Below are 27,972 nucleotides of genomic sequence, written 5' to 3'. Positions count from 1 at the left end.
TCATTTTATTATCAGTGTTGATAACAGTTGTGCTGCTTCATATTTTTGTGGATTTTTTTCAGCATTCTTTGGTGAACAAAGTCCAAAAGAACAGCATTTAAAAAATAGAGTTTAGTGATGCACCGATATGACATTGTTTTTTGGCCGATACCAATAATTCTTTATAATTGAAAGCCGATAACCGATACATTGGCCGATAAATCTGAATCAAATTTTTTTATAATTTTTGAGAGCCTGATTACAAAAATAAAAGTCTCACCATTAAAAGCCTCGTTCCAAGCACACAATTATAATGTTCTCATTATAATGTTATGTAGTCGATATGACAGACTTGCGCTGCACATGTTGCACTTATCTGGATTTTCCTTGTTTGAAGTGATTCCACTCATATTTCAATCAATTTAAAGCCATCATGTTGAACAGTGCGAATCTGAAGTGTCTCAGCTGAAGGAAATACTTTATTTAGCGGCGTTAATATATTGCAAAAATGTTTTTATCAGGCCGATAACCATAACATAAAAAATAAATGTATATCAGCCGATACCGATATGGTTGCCGATAAATCATGCATCCCTAATAATTACTAGGAATTTGTCACATTTTGAAAATTAAATAGACAATTTAACCAAAAATGTAAAATCTATCATCATTTACTCACCCAGATTAAATCATACGGGTTTGGAATGAAATGAGGGCGAGTAAATGATGACAATTTTAATTTTGTCATTAATTTAAACCACTAGTCACCACATCTATAGACACATCTATAAAACCCTGCACAAAACTGGTCCTGGTCCTTCCTCGTGAATGTCCTGCATCTTGTCGTTCTGTTTCCCTCAGTCGTTCCTCTGCAGTCCATCAGCCCCCGGAGCTCAAAGTCCGACTAGCCGTGTGTTTCAGACGGGGGTCCTGCCATTACTGTGGTGGTGTGTGTAGGAGTGGAAGGGTTTTAATGGGCTCTTCTGTGTTTTCACTCAGGTCTGTGGATTTACTGAAGCCGTGTCCTCAGGGTTGTTTCTGACGGGTCACTGCGGGTCACGTTTGCTCTCAGAGGAGGAATCGTGTCAGATCCTGTTAATTCCTTGCTTGTTTCCCTCCCTCTGAAACCCTGCGGTTGTGAATTGTGTGTGTGTGTGTGTGTTTGGTTTAATTGTTTCAGTGGCATGCGTCTGGCAGCACTGGTCGAAGCTTTCCCACACACCCCTCCGAAACACAAACCTCCTGCGCTGTGATTGGCCGTCGTGCCGCCCGGGTCTGCGTGGGTGGGTTGGGCTTAGACGGTTTGAAGCAGGAAATGAAGAAACGTTTGTGCAATGAGAGGAGTCGCTCTGTGGGTGTGCTGGGATATTCCTCAGTCATTCGGACTTCGGACGGTAAGTGCACTCAAAATAAAACATGCCGTCTGTCAGGAATTATGAGGAATGTTAGTGTCGATGTGTGTGTTAATGTTTCGAGTCAGCGTATGTTCGGTCATGTGAGTCACACACACACTCAACAGCAGACTGAAGTGTGTGTGTTGACTCGAGTTGGTGTTGTCTGAGTGTTGGGTTTCTTCTTGTTAAGGGTCTGAAGTAGTGCACTTATTGGCAGGCTTCAATGTGGACTCAAATTGAACATGTCTAAACCAAATACAAATGAGAACGTGTTAAAAAATAAACTGTAAACGGGTTTATTTCTGAGAACAAGTCACTTTTCACATTTTCTTTGCTGATTTTGTGGTAAAATTCAGGTAAAATTGTTCAACTGAGCTGATAGTACTACACTTTTTTTGTACAACTTGATTGCTTTTATCGTTGTAAAGTATATTTCCGCCCAGCTCTAATCTGCTTAATGTGACTAAGGCATGAAGATATTATAAACACTAACGTAAAGCTGCTTTAAAATGATGTGTATTGTGAAAAGCTCTATACAAATACATTTGAGTTGGTAGATTAAATCATAGTCGGATTATGCAAATGAAAGGGGCGGGGCATGTGAAGAACTCTGTGAGTGATGGGTGTTTCGAGTTTTGCGAGTTTCTATTTGACCTGATCTTATGATTCAGAAGAAAAACTGGCTTAGCAAGCACAGTGAATCGGAGGATAGTGTTCATGTGCCCGGCCCACGTCATGTTCCTTCTTATGATTGTGAAACCTGTTAGCCGGGAGCTCGCTGTCAGATTTTCTGAGAATGGTGTTTTGTGATTAAATCCTCGTCTGTGAACATCTATCTTTATGCTCTATTGGCCTGTTTCTCTGTTCTTGCTATCGGTCTGAAATGATTTGATCTAGATTGATTCGATTTTAGGCCTGCGGTGGTTTGAGGTTTCTCTGTAAATGAAAATCCACACAGCTCATCTTGCAGAGATCTGGGTTATGGCCAGCGGGTGATGGATGTTTTTAGATCTGGCCGTTTCGAAACAGACGCCGCTCTTGTTTTAGATTCTGCCACTCATACGTGCCAACAGAGCGTCTGTTTGATAGACGTGTCATGTGTTACTGTGTGTGATTTCACTTTTTTATTTATTTTTAAGACAAACAATGTGACAAAGCAACACAAATAATGGTGAAAAAGTGTTCACACGGAGTGAATCTTTGTTAAACTTTGCACTCATAAATTAATTTATGTGCTTTTAGTAAGTCTTACTAAGGTGTAATGGATAATTTGCAGTATAATATGTAATATATTGTTGATTATTATCATGATAAACCCTAATATATGTTCACACACGCTCTCTCACTCTCTCTCTCTCACTCTCTCTCTCTCTCTCTCACTCACATATACACACAATATTATATATATATATATATTATTAACATGATTATTAAAATAAGTAGTTATTTATTTTTATATTTTTTATATTTAATTATTTCTTTTTTCTTTCTGTTTTTTATTGTCCTCAAGAAAGTCGCCTCATTTACTTAAAGGGTTCGTTCACCCAAAAATTAATATTGTCATAATTTGCTCACCCTCATTTCATTCCAAACCCGTATGACTTTCGTTCATCTGAATAAAAGCCTAAATTAAATCTGTGTTCATCATCATCATAAAGTGATCGAGTCTCTTCAGAACATTTGGGCTAAACCGCTCAATTCACATGGATTACTTTTACGATCTCTTTATGAACTTTTTGAAGCGCCAAAGTGGTAGTTGCGTAGCTGTCAATGGAGAGAGAGAAAACTCTCAGATTTCATCAAAACGATCTTCATTTGAGTTCTGAAGATAAACGAAAGTCTTACGGGTTTGGAACGACATGAGGATGAGTTATTAATCTCAGAATTTTCAATTTTGGGTGAACTATCCCTTTAACACACATTCCTGGTCTTAAAAAATCCATTGCAATCAAAATGAAATATCGTATTTCGCCTTTGAAACAACATTATTTTGCTGCTGATGTCATCAAGGCCTGTCATAACCCCTCCCCTCCAGTCGTTTAGCTCCACTTTTCATGATCCAGTCAGCTCCAGATGAAAAACAAAATCAAGTTTAATTTCAATATATTGCAGTGTAGAAGTAAAACTGGCATTTTAACATCTCACTTTACTATGGCAGCAACTCTCTCTGAATCCTCCACTGTTGGCGTGTGTGATGGCAGGTACCGGTTTACCGTCTGCGGGACGTGTCGAGGGCTCTCATTAACGTCTCTACACCCCGTGTTCCTCCCTCAGCTCTCAGTGAGACGCAGCGGGGCGCCGTATTTACCTCTCCGTGGGCTTTAATCAGGCCCTGTGCAGTAATTCAAGCAGTTTGAAGCCTCCAACTCTCAGAATTGAGGTCTAATGATATGTTTGTCATGCTGCGGAGTCTAAAAAGCCTCATGTTTCCGTCTAATCAGAGGTGAACGCCGACATCCGGTGCTGGAGGTCCAGTATTTATTGTTTCCATTATGGAGCAATCAGAGTTTAATGCTCATGTAATGGTCTGATTGAGCTCTCTCGCTCTCTCGCTCTCCGGCACGATATACTGAACACTGTGGCTGGGCTGAAAATATCCATTTCTTGATTTTAATGGATTCTCATTTAGATGAACTGATATCGTTTCTAAAATCCCAAGAGTTGATCTTTTAGTCTATGCTGTTTTCAGTTGATGCATTAACAAAACTTCACTAAACATAATTAGCAAATATTGAAAGTCTCGGCTGTCAGTTTTAATATGGCTTGCCAGACACTGAACCGCCTCAGTTAAAGCGTGCCGTTAACCGATGATCTCTTCCTCTTTAATACTAGTTAGTTACAGAAATAAACATGAATGAACATCAGAAGGTATGTTGAAAGATACAGTACAACTTATTGAAATGTATCACGTCTCATGTAATTGCCCAATCAATGTTTCAACCGTGGAAAGACGTCAATAAAACAATGTTATGTAACGTTACATTTAACTCAGGAAAACCATTTAATGACTAGTTTAACTCTTTCCCCGCCATTGATGAAATTTCAGTCACTTGTGAGAAAACACTTCCCCCCCATTGAAGCAAATGTCCGGCTTTCCATGTTTTATGCGGTAGGGGGCGCTATTACTCATCTTCTGAAAGAGTACAGAAGCTCTGGATCAAAACACAGGCGAAGAAGAAGCAGAAACAAGCAATATCATATAAGCAGATGCAAAGTAACATGATCATCTACATTTAAACGGCATATAAATCAAAAGTGCCTAATGTTACTGAATGAAACTGACCCAGGATGAGCTGTAAGACTGTGAAGCTTTAGGGGTGTTGATGGACTCCATCTTGCATGTTCAGATATTCATGCAACAAAATATTCTGGGGGCCATGAAACTTTAGTGAAAATTATTAAAAAAGCTGATGGTGGCTGGCAACTTTTTTCAAAAACTCTGGCTGGGAAAGAGTTAATAGTTAGCTATAAAAATAACTAGTGGAGCATTTTGATAAATAATAAATAACAACCTCTAAGAGAGGAAATGGAATATGTTGCACATGTGTCTTGCCAATAAATAGAGTAGTCAATTCATGATACTTCCTCATCTCTTCATTTTTTTTTAAAACACATAGTTGTTAAGAATAGTTGGCCTTTTATTTATTTTGGTGATCGGTACTGGCCAATACTTCTTCCGGTGATCGTCATCGGCGATCGGACTCAACACTCCTGATCGGAGCACCCTTAAAAATGAAGAATGTTTGGTAAATCACTCGGTTAGAGTCTCAGATGGAGATTTCTGGATCTCCTCTCTCGTCTGAGTCACTGAGTCTTCATGACGCGTCCTATAAATATGTTCCATGAGCGCGGCGCCGGGTCGCTGGCCTGTTCTTCTGTACTTTTAAGCTCTTGGCAGAGACTATTTTTGGTCTGGCTTGTGTAGATGTGCTCAGGGATGCGATGCGCTTGCTTCTGAAGCCTCGAGTCTGGTTTGGGGCAGTTTGATGCAGGTAAACCAGTCCATTTTACTGTTTCATGATAAGTTCAGCTGGAGAAATAATCTAAAGCACCTTTTTATTGTTGGTTATTAAAGGGTTAGTTCACCCAAAAGTCATTTATGCATCGAAACACTAAAGATTATGTTTAGCTAAATGTCCTGGCCATGTCCTGTGCTCAAAAGAAGCTTTAAAAGGGCATGAAGAACCTGTAAAGTAGTCCAGAGTACGTGTGCACAATATTTTAAGCAGGGCTGAATGATTAATCTAAATAAAACCGATGTCACTGTATGGCTTAGTGAGATTATCAAATTGAAAAAGGCTGCAATTTAATTTAATACATATGCACATGTATATATGCATTTTACACATTTTACAAACACATTTGTATAATACAATTATTATTATATATTTATTTATTTATTTTAAAATGAAATCTTTTTACAATATTAATATTTATCTGTTTACTATTTTTAATAACTTTTTATATGTATTATTATTATTATTAATCAGTTTTTTTTGGTCAAATTTTGCAGCCCTACAAACAAGTACAGAAAACCAGAAAAAAACTATTAGAAAAATCAGTATTCAATGACTATTTTTGGGTGAACTGCCCTTTTGTTTCTGTGTTTTCAGGTTTAAGATTTTTTTTTAGCTGAAATTTGAGGGGTTTTTTCTCCGTTCTTGAGCCGGATGTTTGGTGGAAGCACCAGCGCTGGACTGAACCCGAGACGCAGGTCTAATGTCGACACTCGGGCTTGTGGTTTCAGTGGAGAACTGCTTCCTGTTTCCTGTTGCATGGGTAATTCAGCGAGTGGCATTCAGTTTACTTGCTGAAGTTGTTGACTCCTCTTGATACATAATTGCAGGTGTTTTGTATTTGTAATTATTAATTTTGTGTAAATGAGTCCCATCCATCCATCCATCCATCCATCCATCCATCCATCCATCCATCCATCCATCCATCCATCCATCCATCCATCCATCCATCCATCCATCCATCCATCCATCCATCCATCCATCCATCCATCCATCCATCCATCCATCCATCCATCCATCCATCCATCCATCCATCCATCCATCCATCCATCCATCCATCCATCCATCCATCCATCCATCCATCCATCCATCCATCCATCCATCCATCCATCCCACTTTTTCCATCCATCCCTTTCACTCTCTCTGCGTCTCACGAACACACACTTCATTTCCCATCTGTTGGCTTCTAGACTAAATTAATCTGTTTCCATCTGGATTACAGTTCTAGGATCAGTCTAGTAACCGATATCGTCCCTCTGGCTCTACGAGGTCAAAGGTCGCCCGTGTTTAAATTCCTCAGATGACTCGTCAGGTGATAAACGAGGCTTGTTGATTTAATAATTAACCACTCAAACATTTACATTTCTCCCTTCAGCAGCATCAGCTGTTTCTCCGTCCAGAGTCGACTGTTTAAATAACTCTCCGGATCCCAGACCGCGGTTCGGCCACCATAGAAGGAGACGAGGGTGAAATCCTGAAGCGGAAAGCCGTTCCTGGCACTGACTGCGGTTAATCCAATAGCTTGTGTTAGGGATAAGACATACACACACACGCACACACACGCACACACACACGCACACACACGCGCACACACACACACCCGCTGTGCAACACTTATTAATCCATGACCGGGGAAAGGAGGGGTGATTCAGGCTAATCAATAAAGCCATGAATGAATGAGTGTTTACAAAGTTCTCTCTCACTCTCTCTCACTCTCTCTCACTCTCTCTCACTCTCTCTCTCTCACTCACTCTCTCACTCTCTCACTCTCTCACTCTCTCACTCTCTCACTCTCTCTCTCTCTCTCTCTCTCTCTCTCTCTCTCTCTCTCTCTCTCTCTGCTGTCGATTGCTCTCGGCACTAATTAAAGAGGTTTTGAGAGCCGCAGACTAATGGCTGTCAGAGACCGAAGGGAAACACACTCACTGTGAGACGCTGTAGAGGTTTTAAACACACCCGAGTGACTCATGAATGATGGGATGAGGGAACGGACAGAACTTTTGGATAGAGAGACAGAACATGAGGAAAAACTGATGACAGTAAGTGTGTGTGTGTGTGAGAGAGAGACAGTCCTAGTGGATGGATTTTGTAATCAGGCTCTCAAATCATATATAAACTTGGATCGGTGCATCCCTATAAATAACACGTCTAATGGATTTTTCGATGAATCTCATGCCAGAAATGAAGATCGCTGCACATATGCCTGTGAGATGTCTTTGGATCGGTCTAAATTCAGCACTTGTTTTTAAAGAAGTTTTTTCGTGACCATTTGACATGGTTTTGTAAGGGTGTTTTTTTTTTATAAAGCTGCTTTGAAACTGTACGTTTTGTGAAAAGCACTGTACAAATTAATCAAATATGTGTGTGTGTGTTTTTTTACTCTGCTATATTTTAGCGGGCAAAATTTTCCCCAGAAGTAGATGTGTGTGATATACCAGTTCAAACACCATTTTCAGCAATACACACTACCGTTCAAGTTTGTTGTTTTTGAAAGAAGTCTCTCATGCTCATCAAAGCTGCATTTATTTTATAAAAAATACAGTAAAAACGGCAATATTGTGAAATATTATTACAATTCAAAATAACCGTTTTCTATGTGAAGATATAGTCAAATCTAATTTATTCCTGTGATCAAATCTGAATTTTCAGCTTCATTACTCCAGTCTTCAGTGTTTCTGATTATTTGTGCTGCTCAATATTTTTGTGGAAACTGTGATAAATTATTTTCAGAATTCTTTTAACTCAATATTTTGGGATCCCTGGAGTAAAACCAGCGTCTCTGTGTCTAATTTTGTCCTTGCGTTATGCGTGTTAAACTGATGTTCCTCACCACACGCCGCGATTTCTCACTTCCTCGTTGAGAGCGAGCGGGTGAAAGGTTAAAGCCGGAGCAGCGAGACACTGGGGTCACCGTGTGTTACAGGGTCATGCGCTGCACTTTTGTTGGTTCATTGCATCAAAAATATCATAATTTAGTTCTTCATGACTGTTTTCACTTTCTCTCTCTGACTCTTTGAATTAAACAGGCTGTTTTTACTACTATACCGTTGCTACAAAATATGTAAATGACCTCTGTTATGATTGGCTAATGTTTGTCCAGTGTAGTTCATGCTGTTGTTCAGGATGGCTCAAGTCTCTGAATACTGAATATTAATTATATAAATATGGGTGGTCATAAGTTAATGAGCTTGTAACTATGTCGTCATGGTGGCAATTATCTGTTTACAGTTCAGTATCAGTAAATGTTCTGCCGCAACGGCAACATTTCTATTTTAGTATTTAGTATTTTTGGTATATTTTAGTAGTTATGTACGATTATGGTATTTATGAACTTTTTTTATTTGTACATTTTCAGCTTTTTTATTCGTTTTATTGGCCTAATTTTAGTACTTCAATTTAAACTTATTCATTTCAATTTTCTAATTTTAATTTTTGTTTGTTTCTTATCTAAAATTAATATTTTATTTCAGCTTCATTTCAGTTAAATAAAACTATTATAATAATAGTTTTAGTTAATAATAACGGCATTGAAGTGTGTCTACAAACTAGTAGTACATCAAGTCTGGTTCTTTCATTTCTAAAAAGTAAGAATAATCCTGTTTTTCATTAAACCCGTTGAGGTGTGAAGTGAAGATGTGGGTTTGATGATGTTCCTGTGTTTCAGGTTGAGATCTCCTCGCACCAGATGAGGGAAGATGCTGGCCATGGATCAAGGCGTAGTGGAGGAGTGGCTGTCTGAGTATAAGGTACGTCATCTCTGTCTGTCTCTCCTCATCTGGATCACTTCTCTCTGCGTTTCCCTTGCTTTGACCCGTGTGTGTGTGTGTGTGTGTGTGTTTCAGACTCTTCCAGAGACGGCCGTCTCCAGCTATGCCGCCTCTCTGAAGGACAAGGGCTCTCTGGTTCCAGCGCTTTACAAAGTTATACGGGAAAATTACAGTGATGTAAGGCAGTTTCTTCTCCTATTTGTACTCGGACTCTCTCATTATTTTATGTGTTTTTTGATGCTTAATAACATATTCTGGGTTGTGTGCCACTTTTCACCATCCAATCAGTTCACACTCTTTTCTTTGTACTCAAATGCATTCAATTATGGAAGCAAAATGCATTACGATCTCCTTTATGTGTTGATTTTAACGAGAGCTGAAGGATTTGGGGGGGAAAATCTAATTGCACTAATTGGATTTGACAAAAATAGAAATTGCTATTGCTATTTAAAATGTGTTTTTAAGAGTTCTGGGTTTGCTCTGCTTGTATTGTGTATATACCAAATATTATTACTATTATTATAAGTGTAAGTAATAGTTATAGTAGTAAATAAATTAAAGAAAATAAGAAACATTAATATTGCAATAATACTTTTGTACTGTAACATATTATTTTTTTTTAGTATTTAATGAAAATGCTAGTGTTTTATTTTACACTGCCTGTATTAATTTCTTTATTTTCAAACATTAATACAGAAGGGTAAAGAAAAGTACCTCAAAAGGAGAACAAAAAATGATGCTGAATAATTTATGCTAGTGCTTGAACAAAAAAAAATATGAAATGCATGATTTGGGCTGCACAGTGTGACCAAGAAATGATATAGTGACTTATATATCAATGACTATAAAAAAAAAATGTTTTTTTTGTAGTAAAAGTAGTAGTAAATAAAAATATTAAAGAAGATTAGAAATATTTTAATATTTCAATAATACTATTGTACTGTAAAATTAAAAAACTGATAATTTTTTATTATTATTTTACAGTCCACATGTAAAATTACAAAAATAATATGTATGTCTTAATTTTAAGACAAACTTTAACTTTACTTTCAAACATTAATACAGAAGATTGAAGAAAAGTACCTCAAAAGGAGAATTTAGGATTCTTTTTTTTTCTCTTGCCTGATTATAAGTGAATTTGTATAAACACATTTCCTGATCTTATATACAAACTCTGGGACGACATGTTTAAAATAACCCAGAATATTCTTTTGAAATCAGTTGTGCCAATGTCTGTCTCTGTGTTGCACAGCTAAAGATGTTTGGTTCGGCGCTCGTTTCATTATCACAGTCACGCTGACTGTTGTCACGGCAGCGTCAACATTATGATGATGAGTGACGGAGGTGTTTTCCAGTCGACTGGGTGTGTCTCCTTCAGGCACAACCATCAGTCTATACAAGCGTCGTGTTGTGTCAGTTCCTCTTTCTGGAAACAGTCCTGCTAATGACATAATCAGAGAAAAATCTTTCTTTCTTTTTTCCCCCGCAATCAATAACATATTTTTAGACTTCACAAATGTCTGTATGATGTCTGAAAGTTCTAGATAAGAAAATTGACTTTTTAAAAAAAAAATTAGCTTTTTGTTCAATGTACACCTTAGGGCTGCACGATTAATCGCTAAAAGTTCGTGATTTTGATTCAAACATCTATCGCAGTCTTATTCCTAAATGACACCGATTCTCCTGTGTCTATTAAATCTCTGACAAAATCATATCATAACATTCAAATTAGTGTTTGTGAGAGCAGTTGTCGTGTGTAGATATGAAACAGCTTTTCAACCACACAGTATTGCTATTTCTGTGCATCTTGTTTTCCAGTCTTGCTGGATTGTGATCGATCTGCGCTCGTTTGAAGTTGAATAGTCAGGCGGATATCGTTTTTTGTGCTTGATTGTAACTTTCCAGTGTCAGGAAACCAGATCCTGAGTCTTCGCTGCTCTGCTGAAGCGTTATGGTGTTTAATTTCTGAAAATCAGCACCGTCACACCATGTCACAGAAATCTGTGTGTTTCTCACAGTCCTGCAGATGTCTGAACACTGACTGAAGGACGCTACTTTTAGAAACAGCATGACATGTTTTTGGTCTGTTTGTAATCTTTCATCAACATCTAAAAACTTTCAGCACTTGAAATGACTTAACACAAGTAGAATGCTCTTTTGTGAAGTTAACTCGCTTAAAGGAACACGCCGACTTTTTGGGACTTTAGCTTATTCGCCGTATCCCCCAGAGTTAGATGAGTCCATACATACCCTTCTCATCTCCGTGCGTGCCGTAACTCTGTCTGACGCACCCACCGCTAGCCTAGCTTAGCACAAACACTGGCGGTAAATGGCTCCAGCTAGCATACTGCTCCCAATAAGTGACAAAATGACGCCAACATTTTCCTATTTACATGTTGTGATTTGTATAGTCACAGTGTGTACAAATAACAAGGTCACATGAGACACAGCCATCTTCTAACCGTATACATACTGGGAACTATATTCTCAGAAGGCGAAGCACTGCTACTTCTGCAGAGTGATTTTTTTTAATTTATTATTTTTTTTAATGTTAATTTAAAAAATCTTGTATAATATGACTTGCTGTTTTTGTTTGTTTGGTATTTATTGTATTCATATGATATTTGTATTTTTGTAATATAATTTTTGCCATGAAAATAGCTTTGAATGCTGACATGGCACTAAATAAAACAATCTGAATCTGCTGATATAACCAAGGCTGTTATAATACGATGTATTAACCAATAATATCATAACCTCTCTATAGTGAACCAATCAAATGCCCAATCTACATCATTTCACTCAGGAATGCCACAGTACAGAAGTTGAATGCGGGTGCATGTCGACTTAAACCCGTCAGCTACCTGCTAAAACTACATTCATTAAGTTATAAATTAATTAATTAATTAATTATTAATTAATAATTCATCAATTACGTTTTTTAGGATGTTCACACTTGATTAAAACGAACTCTGGTGCGATTGCTCTGTTAGTGCAGTTCATTTGATTTAGTCCCAGTTTGCTTTTCGAAGCATCTGTTGCCCCAGATGTCTGGCTCAGTATAGGTCATAAACCCCGCCCTCTCCATGTAATCGAATGGGACGTGAGCCAAACAAAACAATCAAATTACTCTTCAAAAGATGGTTTCTATAATTTTAGGCAGTTTTCATCACGCTGATGTAAGTTTAAGTGTTCCTTTTTTAAAATACATTTTTGTTTTAGTTATTTGCTATAAAACGGGGGTGTGGCATCATGATTGACAGCTGTGATTGACAGCTCCTCTGAGTGAAGTAGTCACGGAGGCACCAATGGGCTTTTTTTTCAGGATATTGCGATGTGGTTAGTAGTTGTATTTACCTTATTTTAACAAGCCTTCAGTTGTACTACAATCAGCAGACATCAACATTGTGACAACAAAGCAGTTCAGCGATTCATTAAAACCTAGGTGAGAGATTTAGAATTTTTTGCACTGATTTGTAATTGTAATGCATTTCTGTCTCTCAGCTGCTGGAGCCGGTGTGTCATCAGCTGTTTGAGTTTTACCGCAGCGGCGAGCCGCGTCTCCAGCGCTTCACTCTGCAGTTCTTGCCGGAGCTGGTGTGGAGTTACCTGTCCGTCACGGCGTGCCGAGACCCGCACTGCAGCGGCTGCATAGAGGCTCTTCTGCTCGGCATATACAACCTGGTCAGTGCTCCCATAAACCAATGCATGTTTCACACAGAAACATTATTATACAAAATTCACTTTTAGAAGGTGTTTGAACACAGATGTGTGTGTACACAACCAGCCTATAATGGTAAAAACGCACCCCCTTTATTTTTTTTAATCCCCATAAATCATAAACCGTCTCTCCACACGAGCGGCTCCAGATTTCCCCGCCCATGACTGGTGATGATCTGGGCTACACTTTATTTTAAGGTGTCATTGTTACATTGTAATTATATATTTAAGTACTGAGTAATAGTAATTAACAGCAAGTACTTACTTTAGGGTTAGGGAAGGATTTAAATTTGGGTGTTGCATATAATTATGCATAATTGACTGTTATTGCTGTGGTAAGTACATGTAACATATGTAACAAGGACACTGTAAAATAAAGTGTTAACATGATCTGCCCTACTAGCACAGATCCCGTCCTGAGTGAGCCACAGCAGTCCGACATGTCTGTGTCCTCGCTGTAGCAGCTGGAGATAGATGATGTCTGTGCCAAAAAAACCATTACAAATGTTCTGTTATTAGATGTACCAAACAAACATAAGAGACTCTATTGACTGCCGGCATCTGAGCCTCTGAGGACGCAGTGGATGAATTACATTCATGAAGGAAATGTGCCAAAGAAAGTCGTTAAAGTTTCTTTTTTTTTTGCACAAATCATTTTACGCCAGACTGCTTCTCAAACGAGGGTCAGTTCAACGCTGGATTTGTGAAAGTTGTTTCTGTGAGATTTTAGATTAACACACTGCAAGGTTTGTGAAATTAAATGTTTATTAGATATTCAGAGATTTGTTTAAATTATGTAGATGCGCATTTTGCTGAATGTTGACGGTAAATGAGAAAGTATTTTGGCCTAATTGTTTGCCTTTTCTGTTACAAATAATATAAAAGCAACGCTTTACTTTTTCGCATACCATTTACTTTCTTTGTTTACCAGTTCTGTCTAACAAAGTATTAGATATGACTGACAGAGATCGTAAACTAATGAAGATGGAGAATGTGAGTGAGCGCTGTGTGATCAGGCGCTGCCGTTCTCTTCTCAGGCGCTGGTGTTCTCAGTGCCGCCCGTCAAAATAAAAGTTGGAGCGCTGTCAAAATAAAAGTCCCGCTTCCAACACATCAGCTAATCAGAAAAACTTATCGGCCGATGCCGATATTGAAAAAAATGGCAAATATCGGCTGATATATCGGCCTTGGTGATATATCGGTCGACCACTATTGTTGTTGACGGAGTATCTGAAGCACGAGCTATAAAGGGTCCGGATAAGGAAAGCTTCTGGAAAGGTTGCAGGGAGCAGCAGCTCATTTGCATATAAAGAGACAAACAAAAATGGTGTGTTTTTGTTCTCACCCAAACAGGGGCAAATTTGACAAGCTATAATAAATGATCTGTGGGTTATTTTCAGGAGAAACTTCACACACATTCTGGGACATCAGAGACTTATATTACATATTGTGAAAAGGGGCATAATAGGTCACCTTTAATGATCAGTAATTTAATTGATTTGAATGCAATTTCATTATTGATTTGATCTGTGTTGTATAAAGGGCTTTAGAAATAAGGGTGACTTGACAGATATTTCAAGTTCAAGTCCTGATTCACTCCCTTAAAATCACATCAAAAATGGTGTTGTAAATGTCGGCCTGACCGCAACTTCCTCTGGCTTTTCCTGTGAACTTTATCCATGGATTTTTACTTAATCAGGAAGTGGTGTTTTCCAGCCGGCTGTGAGAAGGGAAGCCAGGCTGTCAGCGAGGTCGGTGGTCTTTCATGGGTTGTACGCCCCGTGAACTCGCCCTCCCTCCTCACTTCGCCCTGAATACCAGAGTAGGTCATCTGTCAATCACATGCCGTCCGGGTGTCAGGGAGCGCTTAATCATCCTGACGCTATCGGCTCTGAAATCGACTGGGACGGCAGCAGGCCGGTGGGCGTCCTGTTTTAGAGACTAACACACACTGAAATCTCACTTGATCTGGTTTGTCTTTACACCTGAAGAACTCCTGAGTCTGGTACAACAAGAACAGTTCTGCAGTTTCATCATGATTCGCTTGCGAAATCTCGTCACGTGTGTTTGAGCAAACTCTTGGCACATTCATCATCACTGTTGGAGAGTAACCAGCTAAAACTTAACTACATTTTTTTGTAGTGTGACAGTGGCTCTGTTGTTTTAGAGCAGCTTTTCCAGTTACAAGATACATTTTCCATCACATGACAAATTGCTTTATCATGGTCTTTTTTGTTGTTGTACGCAAGCACAGTTTTACAGAAACTGGATCAAGTGCACTAGAATCTTGGCCCCATTTTTAAACGACTTAGTTTTTTTTTTACATACAAATATTGCAAAAGCATAAATACAATACAATACATCAAAAATGTAATAGAGTGCAATTTTAGAAATTCAGCTTAGCTTTTCTTTTTGTGTACCAGGAAAAAACTATATATATATATTTTATATAATTATATGATTTTTTGGGGGAATATTTGTGTAATTTGTATTAAATTTTTCTATAATTATATAAATTATTTTTTGGGGAAATATTTGTGTAATATAATCTTTTTTTATATATACATTTTTTAAATGATCTACATTATTTTTTTTTTGTAAAATACTGCTTTTTATCTCTATGTATCTTATTCAAATTATAAGAGTTTTAATTGAAATAAAACGGTCACTTTTGGCCATTGCAGATTTCTTTTTCGTTTCATTTTCCGACAAAGACAGGAAGCTTTTATTTTTTAAAAATTTTTTGTGCTAATGCAACAAAATGAAAATGCAGAAGGAAATGCATTAGATGTGTAATTGATGCTTTGTCTGTGTGGTTTATTATTCTGCCAAAGAGACTGATGGGAGATGTTTTAAAGCCTGTTTCATAATCTTGCTAAATGGGTAGTGTTTTCTGGCAAGCTTTTATTGCTATTCTTCATCAACAGCACACAAAATACAAAACAAAAGAGTTTCCCATGGTAAATGAACTCATCTATGTGAAATATGATTGTTCATAGATGACTTGAAGGCAGCGTAATTTAGGTTATGGCCATGTGTATATTCAATACGGAAACAATATATTTTTTAGCTTTTGTCATTATAAGGCTGTATATTTGTTTACATGTTCCCTCATGTCTCTGAATCAGATCAGTCCTCATTATTATGATCATGTTTATTTCAGGAAATCGTTGATAAAGACGGGCAGAGTAAAGTGTTGTCGTTCACCATCCCTTCCTTATCCAAGCCATCAGTTTACCATGAGGTGAGTGACTCAAACGTCCTGATCCTGATCCTCAGATGTTCTCGCTCTGACCGTCTCTGTGTCCCGCCTCCAGCCGTCCTCGTTTGGCTCTCTGGCCTTGACGGAAGGAGCCTTAGCCAATCACGGCTTGAGTCGAGTGGTTTACAGCGGCCCGCACCTGCAGCGAGAGACCTTTACAGCACAGAACAGGTGCCGCCGCATCAAATATTCATATTGCGCACCATGCTTTTATTTTAGTCATACATTTTTAATCAGCTAATGAGTGCTGGGGAGGGGGGTTTAACCTTTAACCTTGGGAGGGGGTTAAAGTGGATTTAATTTGATGATGATGATGATGATGGTCATGTGTTTTGCAGGTTTGAAGTCCTGACGTTTCTGCTGCTGTGTTATAATGCGGCTCTGAGCTACATGACCAGTTCATCCCTGCAGTCTCTGTGTCAGCTCAGCTCCAGGTTTGACATGTGACACACACTGAGGAGTTAAAAACACCATGATAACATTCAGTCAGGTTATTTTGTATAATGGTCCCTGAGGGTTGTGATGGACTGAGACACGGGCACAGAGTTAGTAGGAATGCGTTTGAAATGTCCTCATACTTTTGAGCAATTTCCTTTACACAAACATTTCGAGTATGATCAAGATTATATGATTCACTGCTTTAATTGTCAGGTTAATAATTTGGCTGATATTTGACATTGACACACGAATATCAACATTGGCCAATCTCAATTTAGCTGATTAAAAATAAGTTAATCCCTTTTGTATCAGTTTCCAAATTAATTAAAATAATAATAATGTATCCATTACCAAGCCTGTTGGTAGATAGATAAATATTGATTTTTGTTTTTGTATTATAACTTTTATGAAATTATGAAATGTATTTTTTATTTAGTTAAATAATTTCACTTATTTATTTATTATCCATTGCCAAGTCGGTTGGTAAATATATGTTGGATATAAATAATGCATTTAAATAAATAAATGAATAAATAAATACTTATTTATTTATTTAAATGCATTAATTATTTTAAAATATTATATTATTATTATTATTAGTATTATTATTATATATTAAATCTTTTATTTATATTTATTTTGAATAAATACATCTGTAATTAATATTTGTATTTATTTAAATATTGCATATACAAATGTATTTATTAATTTAAATATATATAATTATTATTATTATTATTATTATAGTATATATTCAATATTTTTATTTATTTTTAATAAAAACATTTGCATTTTTTCTCATTTGTAATTACATTTTTATTTATTATTCATGTTTTATTTACTCATTTTTATTTACATTATTTATATGAATGCATATTAAGTAATATAAGTGTTCATTTAATTTCACCTAGTTTACATACAATTTATTTATTACTGTTAATTCGTTTTTTATATATCAGAATCATATCGATTTCTAGATCCTCTCTAGATTTACAAGCCCTATGAGTCAAGTTAAAGGGATAGTTCACTTTGAAATTAATTTTTGGTATGTTTTAGCTTACCTCAAGGGCATCCAAGATGTAGGTGTCTTTGTTTCCGCAGTAGTTTAAATTTTGATATTTTTAGGTCAAACCGTTCTTGTCTGTCAGTCATATAATGCAGGTCTATGGTCATTATCTCAAAACACAAGCACAGAGTCCAAATTAAAACAATTCCCCATCGTAAGTACACATTGATGGCCTAAGACACGAAACGAGCGGTTTGTGTGAGAAAACGAACAGTATTTATATCGTTTTTACCTCTTATACACAGCCATGTCGAAGTGATCTGATCTGACGTGTACACAGACTGGTGCATAGATATATACACTAGATGTCGCCTTGTCTACGGCAGTTCATTGGAACGAATGTCTTTAAGGCGACATCTAGTGTATATATCTATGCACCAGTCTGCGTACACGTCAGATCAGATCACTCGGACATGGCTGTGTATAAGAGGTAAAAACGATATAAATACTGTTCGTTTTCTCACACAAACCGCTCGTTTCGTGTCTTAGGCCATCAATGTGTACTTACGATGGGGAATTGTTTAATTTGGACGACGGGGAATTGTTTTAATTTGGACTCTGTGCTTGTGTTTTGAGATAATGACCATAGACCTGCATTATATGACTGACAGACAAGAACGGTTTGACCTAAAAATATAAAAATTGAAACTACTGCGGAAAAAAAGATACCTACATCTTGGATGCCCTTGAGGTAAGCTAAAACATACCAAAATTTAATTTCAAAGTGAACTATCCCTTTAAGGAAGACCGCAGGCTTCCTCTCCTCGTTCAGTGTGGTCACAGTCTCTGTTGGCACGCGGTTCAGATCTGCTTTGGTCAGGCCTTCGGGTCAGGTGTTTGTGTGGATAATGCGTCTCTTCATCTCAAATCCTCCCATGATCCTCTCTGTTTCCAATCACACTGATCCTCTTATAGACCTGAACCTGAGTGGACCTGCGATTGGTCTTTTCCCACAGTGATTTAAGCCGCGTCATCCCGAGAGAGATGATCACATGACTGATTATTTAACCAATCAGCTAATGTTAACAGTTGAGTGAACAAAGACCCTTTCCCTCGACTGCAGGTCAAAGGTCTCGTCACATTCCCTCATGGGCCTGATCATCATAGTGATGAATCTAAGCCAGTGGTTGACCAACATGGGCTTTTTATTGGCCGATAGAAAGCAGTGAGACCAACATAATGTACATAATGAGTTAATTTCAGTCTGTTTGCTGATGTATTCCTCTCTCTTCAGAGTGTCTATCTGTGGTTATCCAAGGCAACAGTTGCGGCGGTATAAAGGCATCAGCGCGCGGCTCATGGTCACATCAGAGTTCCTGGTTCAGCTCATCACGGGGATTCATTTTGCACTGTGAGTGATTCAAAACTGAAGACTGTGTCCTACCAAACCTGTTATCAGACAAGTGTTTCTGGGAGTGACCTCACGCCCATGTCATCATCATGTTTGTCTAATGGGGCGTGGCATCTGCCAATTATCAGCTCAGTTTGGCTTAAAAATAAGGTGTTCCCTTTTGTATCAGTTGCAAGATTTAGCAATAGTTATTTAAAGGACAAGTTCGGTATTTTACACTTAAAGCCCTGTTTACAGATCGTATCTGATGAAATAGAACGGTTAAGATTAAAATTTGGACACATGCTCCTGTCCCGAGAATTTTAGGTTTATTTCGCTTTTGTGGACCTATTTTGCCAAACGCGTCACACCCGTGATTCTTCCGTTGAGAGCTTGAATAATAGACACTCCAGCCCAGTTGGTGGCGATAATGCACCTTTGCCAATTGCAAGCAAACCACGGGCATTTCATTGAATACACAGAAGAAGCAGAAGAAGAAGCGGCGGAGTAATACCGTAAAGGTGCTGCGGTCTCACAGCACGTCCTATTAAGTCAATGGAGTTGGACAAAAACTACGATAAAACCTGTTGGAATGCATCTTTTTCAGCGATTTTTGAGTGAACATATCAGTGAACACCCCCTGACCACTCGGTGAGTTTCACGTCTTTGTAAACGAAAGTTTAATGTGTTTTTAGGACGGAATCTTCCAGTGCATATAGACAACCATTGTGGGGGTGGGGGGGGGGAAGCGAAATAAACCTACAATTCTCGGGACAGGAGCATGTGTCCAAATTTTAATCTTAACCGTTCTATTTCATCAGATACGATCTGTAAACAGGGCTTTAAGTGTAAAATACCGAACTTGTCCTTTAAGATTTTTTTTTTAAGTTATTTTTCCTACTTTATCATTTTGTTCCGATCCTTTATACCTTGATATTGTTTCTTTTTTCTGTGCGTCACACAAGGATCTTTTTGAAGGATGTTGATTTCACTCTTGTTTAGAAAAATATTCTTAAAAAAATAAATTGGCCAGTCAATAATCATTTGCATTTGGCTGATTTAAAAATAAGGTGTTTCCATTTGTGTCAGTTCCCAAATTTTAGAAATAGTATTTTTTTTTTTTTTTTTTTGTTATGTTAAAAAAATAAAAAACTACTGTCATTTTGTTCCAACACTATATATATACTTTTTTTTTCTTTTCTGGGAAACATATAAACAATTTTTTGAAGGCTCTTGACAGATGTGGTCACCCTTGTGTGGAAAAATATTCCATATATTACTTTTTCTGTATACAGTATTTGGCCATTATTTTGCCATTTTGAGATTGTCGACATCTGCCGATAATCATGTCCATTTGGCAGATTAAAAATTAATTCTCCTCTTTTGTTCTAATTATGAAATAACATCATATGGGAGAGTAGATGATGACAGAGATGTTGTGTTTGATCGTGTGTGTGTGTGTGTGTGTGCAGGTGTAACGGTGAAGTGGACCTGGGCTCCAAGGCTCTGGATGATGTGCTGTACCGGTCTCAGCTGGAGCTCTTCCCAGAAGCCCTGCTGGTGGGTTTCAGATCCATCACGCTTCAGCAAAGCTAATCCAGCTAAAGCTCCGCAGATTACCAACATTTCTGAAATTCATTCACTGATCCCGTTAGAAACAAACACTTACAACACCACAAAAACAGGCTATAGATGAGGAATTAGTTCTATTTAGGGAGTCAATATTTACTCACACAGGGATTTGATAATGAGCCTTTACTAAAATTAAATGAAATATGCATTAAATAATATATATATAATGTATATGCAAAATTGGAATGGATGGATAATCTGTCTAAAATAAATCAAATCTGTCTGTATAATAAATGACATTTAAAAAAATGTAATTGTATGTTTATTTAAAGTAATTTTATGATGATTTATAATCATTTACAGTTGCTAATTACATAACATTTGCAAAATTGTATATTATATAATATATTAATATACATGTATTATATATGATTCATAACAATGTTGCAACTGTTTCTATCTAATTATCTATAGTTGTTATGAATAATATATTATAATTCATTTTAAACAAAAAACATATGTTTATAGTTTTATTAAAAGTAATTTTATTTTTTATAACAATTTACAGTTGCAATTTACTTTATTTAACTTAAAAAGTGTGTGTGTGTGTATGTATGGATGTATGTATATATACATGCATGCATACATACATACATATATACATACATACCATGCATTAATATATGAAGAGTTCAGATGCAAAAGCCTCTAAGTGCCATCTGGAATTTTCTTCTAGGATGATCATTTTTATCAAGCTCGTAGATTTAAGTTCAATAATTTCACTTAAATGACAATTATTAGGTCATTTTCATTGCCATTTAAGTGAAATTACTGAATTTAAATATACAAGCTTGATAAAAATGATCATTCTAGAAAAAAATTTAAGATGGCACTTAGAGGCTTTTGCAGCTGAACTCTTCATATATACACATGCATTAAGTTATAATATATTGTTTTAGATTAAAAAAAAAATTAACATATCACATTACGCCGTTTTAATGGAATATCCAATTCCAATTGTCATTGTCATTGATGCATCTGTGCATTTTTATGCCGCTAATTTGCAATATGTACCGTAGAAGATCTGTGTGCATGGCTACATATATAGAGTTATCTTCTGTTGTTGATGTTTCTCAGGTGGGAAACGCCATCAAATCGTCTCTTCACGGCGCTACTCTGAAGTCCAATAAAGAGGGAACTCGGTCCATCCAGGTGGAGATCACTCCCACCGCCTCTCGGATCTCCAGGAACGCCGTGACCAGCCTGTCAATCCGAGGCCATCGCTGGAAACGCCACGGTGAGGATGAGTTGCCATGGTGACTCACACTTCCTGAAACCGCTGACGGATTCGATGCCCTAGTATTAAAACTCTCCGGGGGTTTTTCCCACACATCCTGATGTTTCGACGACTCGGGGCGGAACGGGATTCCTGCTCACATTTCAGCGGGTCATAGATCGTAATAATGTGGTATTTGGCAGTTCTTCAGCTTCCTCATCCCGACACCACGCCATCTGACTAATTAGTGCTCAGGCGTTTCAGAGTTAATGACGGCTTTCTGTTCGTCAGCCACAATTAAGCAGCAAACGCACTCATTAGTGCTGTTGGCCAAGGCAAGCGTCATCGCTGCTAGAGATTTGAAGCCCTAACCCTAAATTTGACACTTTTAGTGTATAAATCGCCCCATCAAATCATTTGTGCCTCAAAGCATATGACAGCTTACTTCTTAATTCTTTCTTATTTATAGTCTCTTTGTTTTTAATTCGGGTATTAATTTGGATTTACATTTACAATAGTTGTGTATTATTACTAGTATAAACTGATAGTTTATCTTAATAATAATAATATTAAAAAAAATATATATTAATAACTATGTTGTACTATAATGTACAATATATAATAACTGAATTTTAATTATTAAAATTAAAATTAAAAATGTATTTTATAATATAATTTATAAATATTTTTTCATGTATTTTCATTATATTTTATAATAACAAAATATTTTAATGCTTATAAAATTATAAACATATTTGGTAATAATATTAATAATGATTAATTGATGTACTATATATTATGCTTATAACATAATATATTATTAATAATGCTATAATTTGATTATAAACTTAATTGTAATGTTTAATTTAAAAATATATATAATTAAATAATTGTTTATAATATTTCAGTTATTATAAAATAATATAATTAATATTTTAGTTAAATAAAATAATTATAATTTATTATGACAATATAATTTAATTATAATTAATAATTAATGATAGTAGCTGTATATTTATATTATAACACTGTCATTTAATTATAAATAATAATAATAATATTTTTATATAATTCAAAATGTGAAGTGCATTTTGAGAGTCGCTTTCATTTCATTGTCATGTGTCCATTTTTATCATATTATTTTGAACTGTTTATGTTTGTCTTGAGATGTTTCAGATTTTATTTCCATGTACGTCTCATCACGTCACCCATCATGCATGTGTCCGTGTTTGTGTGTGTGTGTGTGTGTGTGTGTCTCAGAGTCTCAGGAGGACAGTGTAGACTCCCCTGACTCCTGCCCGACGGGGCCCATCCCTGAGATTAGCGTAACGGGGGTCACCGGGGAACGACTGGCCAACGGAGAGGCTCTTCGCTGCAGGACGGAGGGGGAGGCGCTAGGGGGCGCCACTGAGGTGGGGGTCGACCCTAGAGGTCAAGAGGTCAGGAGGCAGAAGTCCGTGCGGAAGCACCTAGAGGACGGGACGCCCTCCCCGGGGCGGGTTCAGCTCTAGAGCCCCACCCCCCCCCACCCCTCGTCCCACACACCCCCCCCCTCTCCCCTCGGGCCCAGAGGTACTTGGTGTGGGCGGAGCGTCTTCATAAGCGTGTTCATTATTTAAGATATGTAAACCCTGAAGAGCATCAGCCAAGCAACTTTTTCTGGAAGGAATGTGTCTGGGTCAAAGGTGAAGCTCGATCCACAGCATTAGTGGCGTAATGTCTATTAACTCTAGTGTCTAATAATCCTATATAAAAAATATATATATAAAATTTTTTAAAAATGTAACATTTATATATTAAATTATATTATATATTGTAATTAGATACAATTATTATAATCACATTTATTATTAAGAATTCATTATTTAAATACATTTTTATTCATTATTATATTAAAACAAATTTTGTAATTAGATATAATTATAATTAAGTTTAGTATTATTATTATTATTATTATTAATTTATTATAAAATTATATATTGTAATTGGATGCAATTATTATAACTTAGTATATTTTTATTATTATTAATGTGTTATTTATTTAAATAAATGTATTTATTATATATTACATTATATATTGTAAAGAGATACAATTATACTTGTTTATTATAATTATTATTAATGTATTATTTAAATAGATATTTATTATTTATTTATTATATATCAAATTATATGTTGTAATTCTATACAAGTATATTATTATTAATTATTTTTTTTGAATAAATATTTATTGATTTATTAATTTATTTTTCACTTAGGGACAAATGAAAATGTGTTATTGTGGTGATTGGCATTACATCACAAGCGTTGTGGATCGTGCTTCTCTTGATCCTGGAATATTCCTGAAATCCTCTCCTTAACTTTGTGAATGTCCCTGTTTTTTACGTTAACGCTCTTGCGTCTATTTCTGTCTAACTCGTTCCATATCTCTGTCTTCATTCTCCATCCGATCAAACCTCCCGAACTCACAGCTAACCAATCATGGGAATGACCCGCGCTGCTTCAGTCCCGACTCACTCAATCTCTGCTGCTTTCAGAAAAGCCATTTATGAAACCTCCTTTTCCCACTTATCCACACTTATCCACTGGGTTGCCAAGGGAAACGACCTCCCTTTAGATGCCCGAGAAACGAGACAAGACTGACAGGAAATGATGTGATATATCCATCAGTGCAGAGGTTTCATGGAAATCAGAGCTGATAAGTGTGTCCATTACCAATATGGTTGCCATATATTGTGCATCCCAACAGAAAACATCAGAACTTCCTGTCAGTCTGTTCCTTCTCTTCTAGTCTGTGATGTCGCACACTTCCTTCCTTCTCCCTAATACACCGGTCCTGCCAACAGCTCCCTCTGCTGAAACACCTGCTCTTATTTCCCTGAGGACTCTCCTGAAGAGGGACATGTGTAGAGTTTGAGCTCTAGTGTTGTGTTTTCTCATCCGTCTGTCCTGATAACGCTCTGAAATCTGATTTCTGCATCATGTTCTGGAAACATTCATGTGCTTTCTACATCCCTCATATCTAATGCTATGTGATGTCTGATGATGATTACAAAGATTTTGCTTTACAAAACCTGAATCGTTGCAGAATTCATCCGGGTTGTTTGGTTAGTCTCATGAAAACTCTCTAGAATTATGTGGGTCATATTTCAAAGTTTTTTCCCTTTAGTTAAGCGCTTAATTTCCCCCTAAATTCTCATTACTATTATATAATCTAATGCTTATTAGTGTAATGTGGAAAAAACGTTAGAATTGTAGCAGTATTTGTTATACTGGCCCTTTATTTTCATTACTGTATTACAGTTACATAATTTTTTAATACATTACATTAAGAATGAGTTTTGTTTTCCTTATTACTGCAGGTTTTTCTGAGATTAAAAGTTGATATTTCAATAATTTACCAACACATTCGCATGTCTCTGATGTTGGTTAATGGTCACATGACATGCAGGGAAACTAAATATTTCATCTTTTCAAGTAGGTGTTTTGTACTGATTGAAATTATTTTAATTTCACATTTTTTAATCTCCACGAACTCCACTTTAGGAAACCGTAATGTGAGTTTTAGGGGGAAATGAACTTAATTCTGATATATAAGTGTATATATAAGTATGAACTGTATGTTAGATTACATGTTACACATTTACATTTTTTTTGACTTGATAGAAAAATCTGGAGGAATTAGATTTGATTTTTGGGGTGAAATATGACCTAGATATTTCTTTGTGAGATTCAGCCTATTATATATTGATAATATAACATGTATAATATAAAAATATAACATAAATGTTTGTGTTTTAATTACACAGCCCTGCATCTTAGAAAAAGAAATTCTGCTGATTTGCAAAAAGGCCTAAAATTATGGTTTAAAAATATCAATAAAAATGTTCCATCACAGTTTTTTTTAATAAAAATGTTGTAAAATATGTAAAATATTAGTTTTACAAAACAAGAATGACGATTTTTATTTTTTTTATTTTAGGGTAAACAATAAGGTTTTTGTTAACGTTAGTTAATATATTACCTTACATGAACTAACCATAAGCAATACATTTGTTACTGTATTTCTTCATCTTTGTTAACGTTAGGTAATAGAAATATAACTGTTCATTGTTTGTTCATGTTAATATAACTAATTTGAACAAATACAACTTTTGATTTTATTAGTAAATGTTGAAATGAACATTAACAGATTAATAAATGTCAAAAATCAACTGAGAATTGAACAAATAGTTGTAGCTCGACTTATTTTTCTGGTGGTTAAGAGATAATCCAAGACGACTTAACTTTATAAATGGTTGTCGGAAGCAAAAATGCATATATTTAGTTATATAGAGCAAAAAAAAATGACACTTTTTGCACTCAGCAGCACCTCAAAATGAGTAAGAACCAGTTGTATTGCACGTATGAGATGCAGGGCGACTCTAGGAAGAGCTTTTCTAAAAGTGTGTTGTGTTGCGGCGCAGACGCAGTGGATCTGGGTTCCCCGGATGAGCTGACGGAGATCGCGGAGGTGGACGAGGGAATCTGCACACAGGCGGCAGGAGCTCAGGGTCAGGCCAGCCCCCCCACCATCGTCATCAGCAACAGCGGGGGCGGAGCCTCGGTCGCCAAGCCCACGGGGAAGGGTCTGCGTCGCCTGACGGGCAGATCCAGCAAAGACAAGGAGAAAGAGAAGGACATGGATCAGCTCACGCGCAAGCAGGCGGCCGTCCGCGCCATGAGCGAGAACCTGGAGCTCCTGTCACTCAAACGCCTGACGCTGACGGCCAGCCAATCGGTGCCCAAGAGCGGCTCGCTCAGCCTGTCGCGCACCGCCAGCGCCGTCTTCTCGCGCTCCTTCGAGCAGGTCAGCAACGTGTTCTCCGGCGGAAACCAGTCGTCCAGCCGCGCGTCCAGTCCCACGGCCAATCACGCTCCTGACGGGGGCCTGCAGGACGAGGGCGTGGCCTATTCTGAGCACTTAAGCCCCGCCCACCAGCATCGGCAGCGCTCGCCCACCATCAGTATCCACGTGACCTCTGACCTGTGACCCTCTGACTACAGTACTGCGACTCTAACACACACACAGGCACAAAACTGCACCTTACGGGAAAGTCGGTCTGTTTCTAGTGTTTTTTTTCCTTTTTCTGTCGGTTGTGTGTAATTACCAAAGTCACGTATTTTTGAAGTAAGTGTTTTTAAAGCAAACTTTAACTTTTCCCAGTTTGTTCTTCAAGGTATGAAGTCGATCCATGAAGTTTACATGCGATTACGAGCTGCGTTGTGTATTTTTTTTAAATGCGTTTGAGAAAAGATCACACACACTGAACCGTGTGTGGTTTGAATTTACGTGTGCGTTCGCAGCTCACACGTCTTCTGCAGTTTCCCCCTGCTCTTTGTTATCCCAGCATGCACTGGGCTTGAACCGAAGCCATCATTTCACACTGTTTCCATGGGAATTTGGATTTCTCGATTACTAAACCCAGAGTGGAGAATCTGGTGGAATAAGACACCGAAACAAAACTGTTGGTCGTCTTCGTTTACATTGTTTTTCATGCGGTATTTGAAAAGCAATATATGCTTATTGTTTGAATTGCTGTGTGTGAGGATGCCCGAGGCCATAAGAGATGCATTATGGGAGTTCAGCAACTGATGTCATGCTTTCAATGCAAAGCACTACGGCAGAGACCCATGAAACAGTGTGATTATAAGCCAGAAATCATTTCTTGATATAAAAATGAAAGAGAAATCAGTGTTTTTTTTTTTTTTCTTGGACTAATTATAGCATTTTTTTCTTTCTTTCTTTTACATTGGTGCATCACTGTGATGTTGCATCAATATTTGTCTGGTTTTATTATGATTATATTTTGGAAGACATCTCATTGGAAGTGTTTTTGAAGACATTTTTTCTGGTCATAATGGTTTGTGCTTTTAATTTGAAGTGGGTCATCAATAACAGTGGTCGTGTCCGTATTCAGATTATTTTGAGAATGTGAATATTTTCTTGTGAACTGTAAATATTATTGTACTAAAGTCCTTTTTTTTTGCCTTTCATCAACAAAATAACATGGTTACAGTCTCTGAAAATAAAGATTTCTATTTCAGCATGCCTCTAGATTTTTATATAGTTAATGATGTTTTTTGAATCAACTTTTAATGACAATAGATTT

At 37.0% G+C, this 27,972-nt stretch overlaps 1 protein-coding gene across 1 annotated transcript; it reads left to right on the top strand.

The window, feature by feature from the left end:
• Positions 1-1,056: 1,056 nt before the first annotated feature.
• hycc1 (hyccin PI4KA lipid kinase complex subunit 1) lies at positions 1,057-27,906 on the top strand. The gene is made up of 11 exons (XM_082186993.1): positions 1,057-1,373; positions 9,054-9,135; positions 9,232-9,333; positions 12,661-12,840; positions 16,040-16,120; positions 16,194-16,309; positions 16,477-16,572; positions 18,877-18,993; positions 20,445-20,532; positions 21,682-21,841; positions 26,287-27,906. Exons 2-11 carry the CDS (start codon positions 9,085-9,087, stop codon positions 26,850-26,852), a joined length of 1,557 nt encoding a protein of 518 aa, XP_082043119.1. The 5' UTR covers positions 1,057-1,373; positions 9,054-9,084; the 3' UTR covers positions 26,853-27,906.
• The last annotated feature ends 66 nt before the right edge of the window (positions 27,907-27,972 follow it).

This window comes from Leuciscus leuciscus (genome assembly GCF_965113295.1).
Source record: "Leuciscus leuciscus genome assembly, chromosome: 12".
Taxonomy (NCBI): Eukaryota; Metazoa; Chordata; class Actinopteri; order Cypriniformes; family Leuciscidae; genus Leuciscus; species Leuciscus leuciscus.
Note: the sequence above shows the minus strand (reverse complement) of the source record. Positions and strands in the feature narration are given on the sequence as shown.

What these genes read in the sequence shown, in the direction of transcription:
- hycc1 (XM_082186993.1), top strand. Translation starts at nt 9,085, where the DNA reads ATGCTGGCCATGGATCAAGGCGTAGTGGAGGAGTGGCTGTCTGAGTAT. An exon ending in AGTGGCTGTCTGAGTATAAG is followed by an intron (nt 9,136 to 9,231) that starts GTACGTCATCTC and finishes TGTGTGTTTCAG; the next exon opens with ACTCTTCCAGAGACGGCCGT. An exon ending in CCATCGCTGGAAACGCCACG is followed by an intron (nt 21,842 to 26,286) that starts GTGAGGATGAGT and finishes GTTGCGGCGCAG; the next exon opens with ACGCAGTGGATCTGGGTTCC.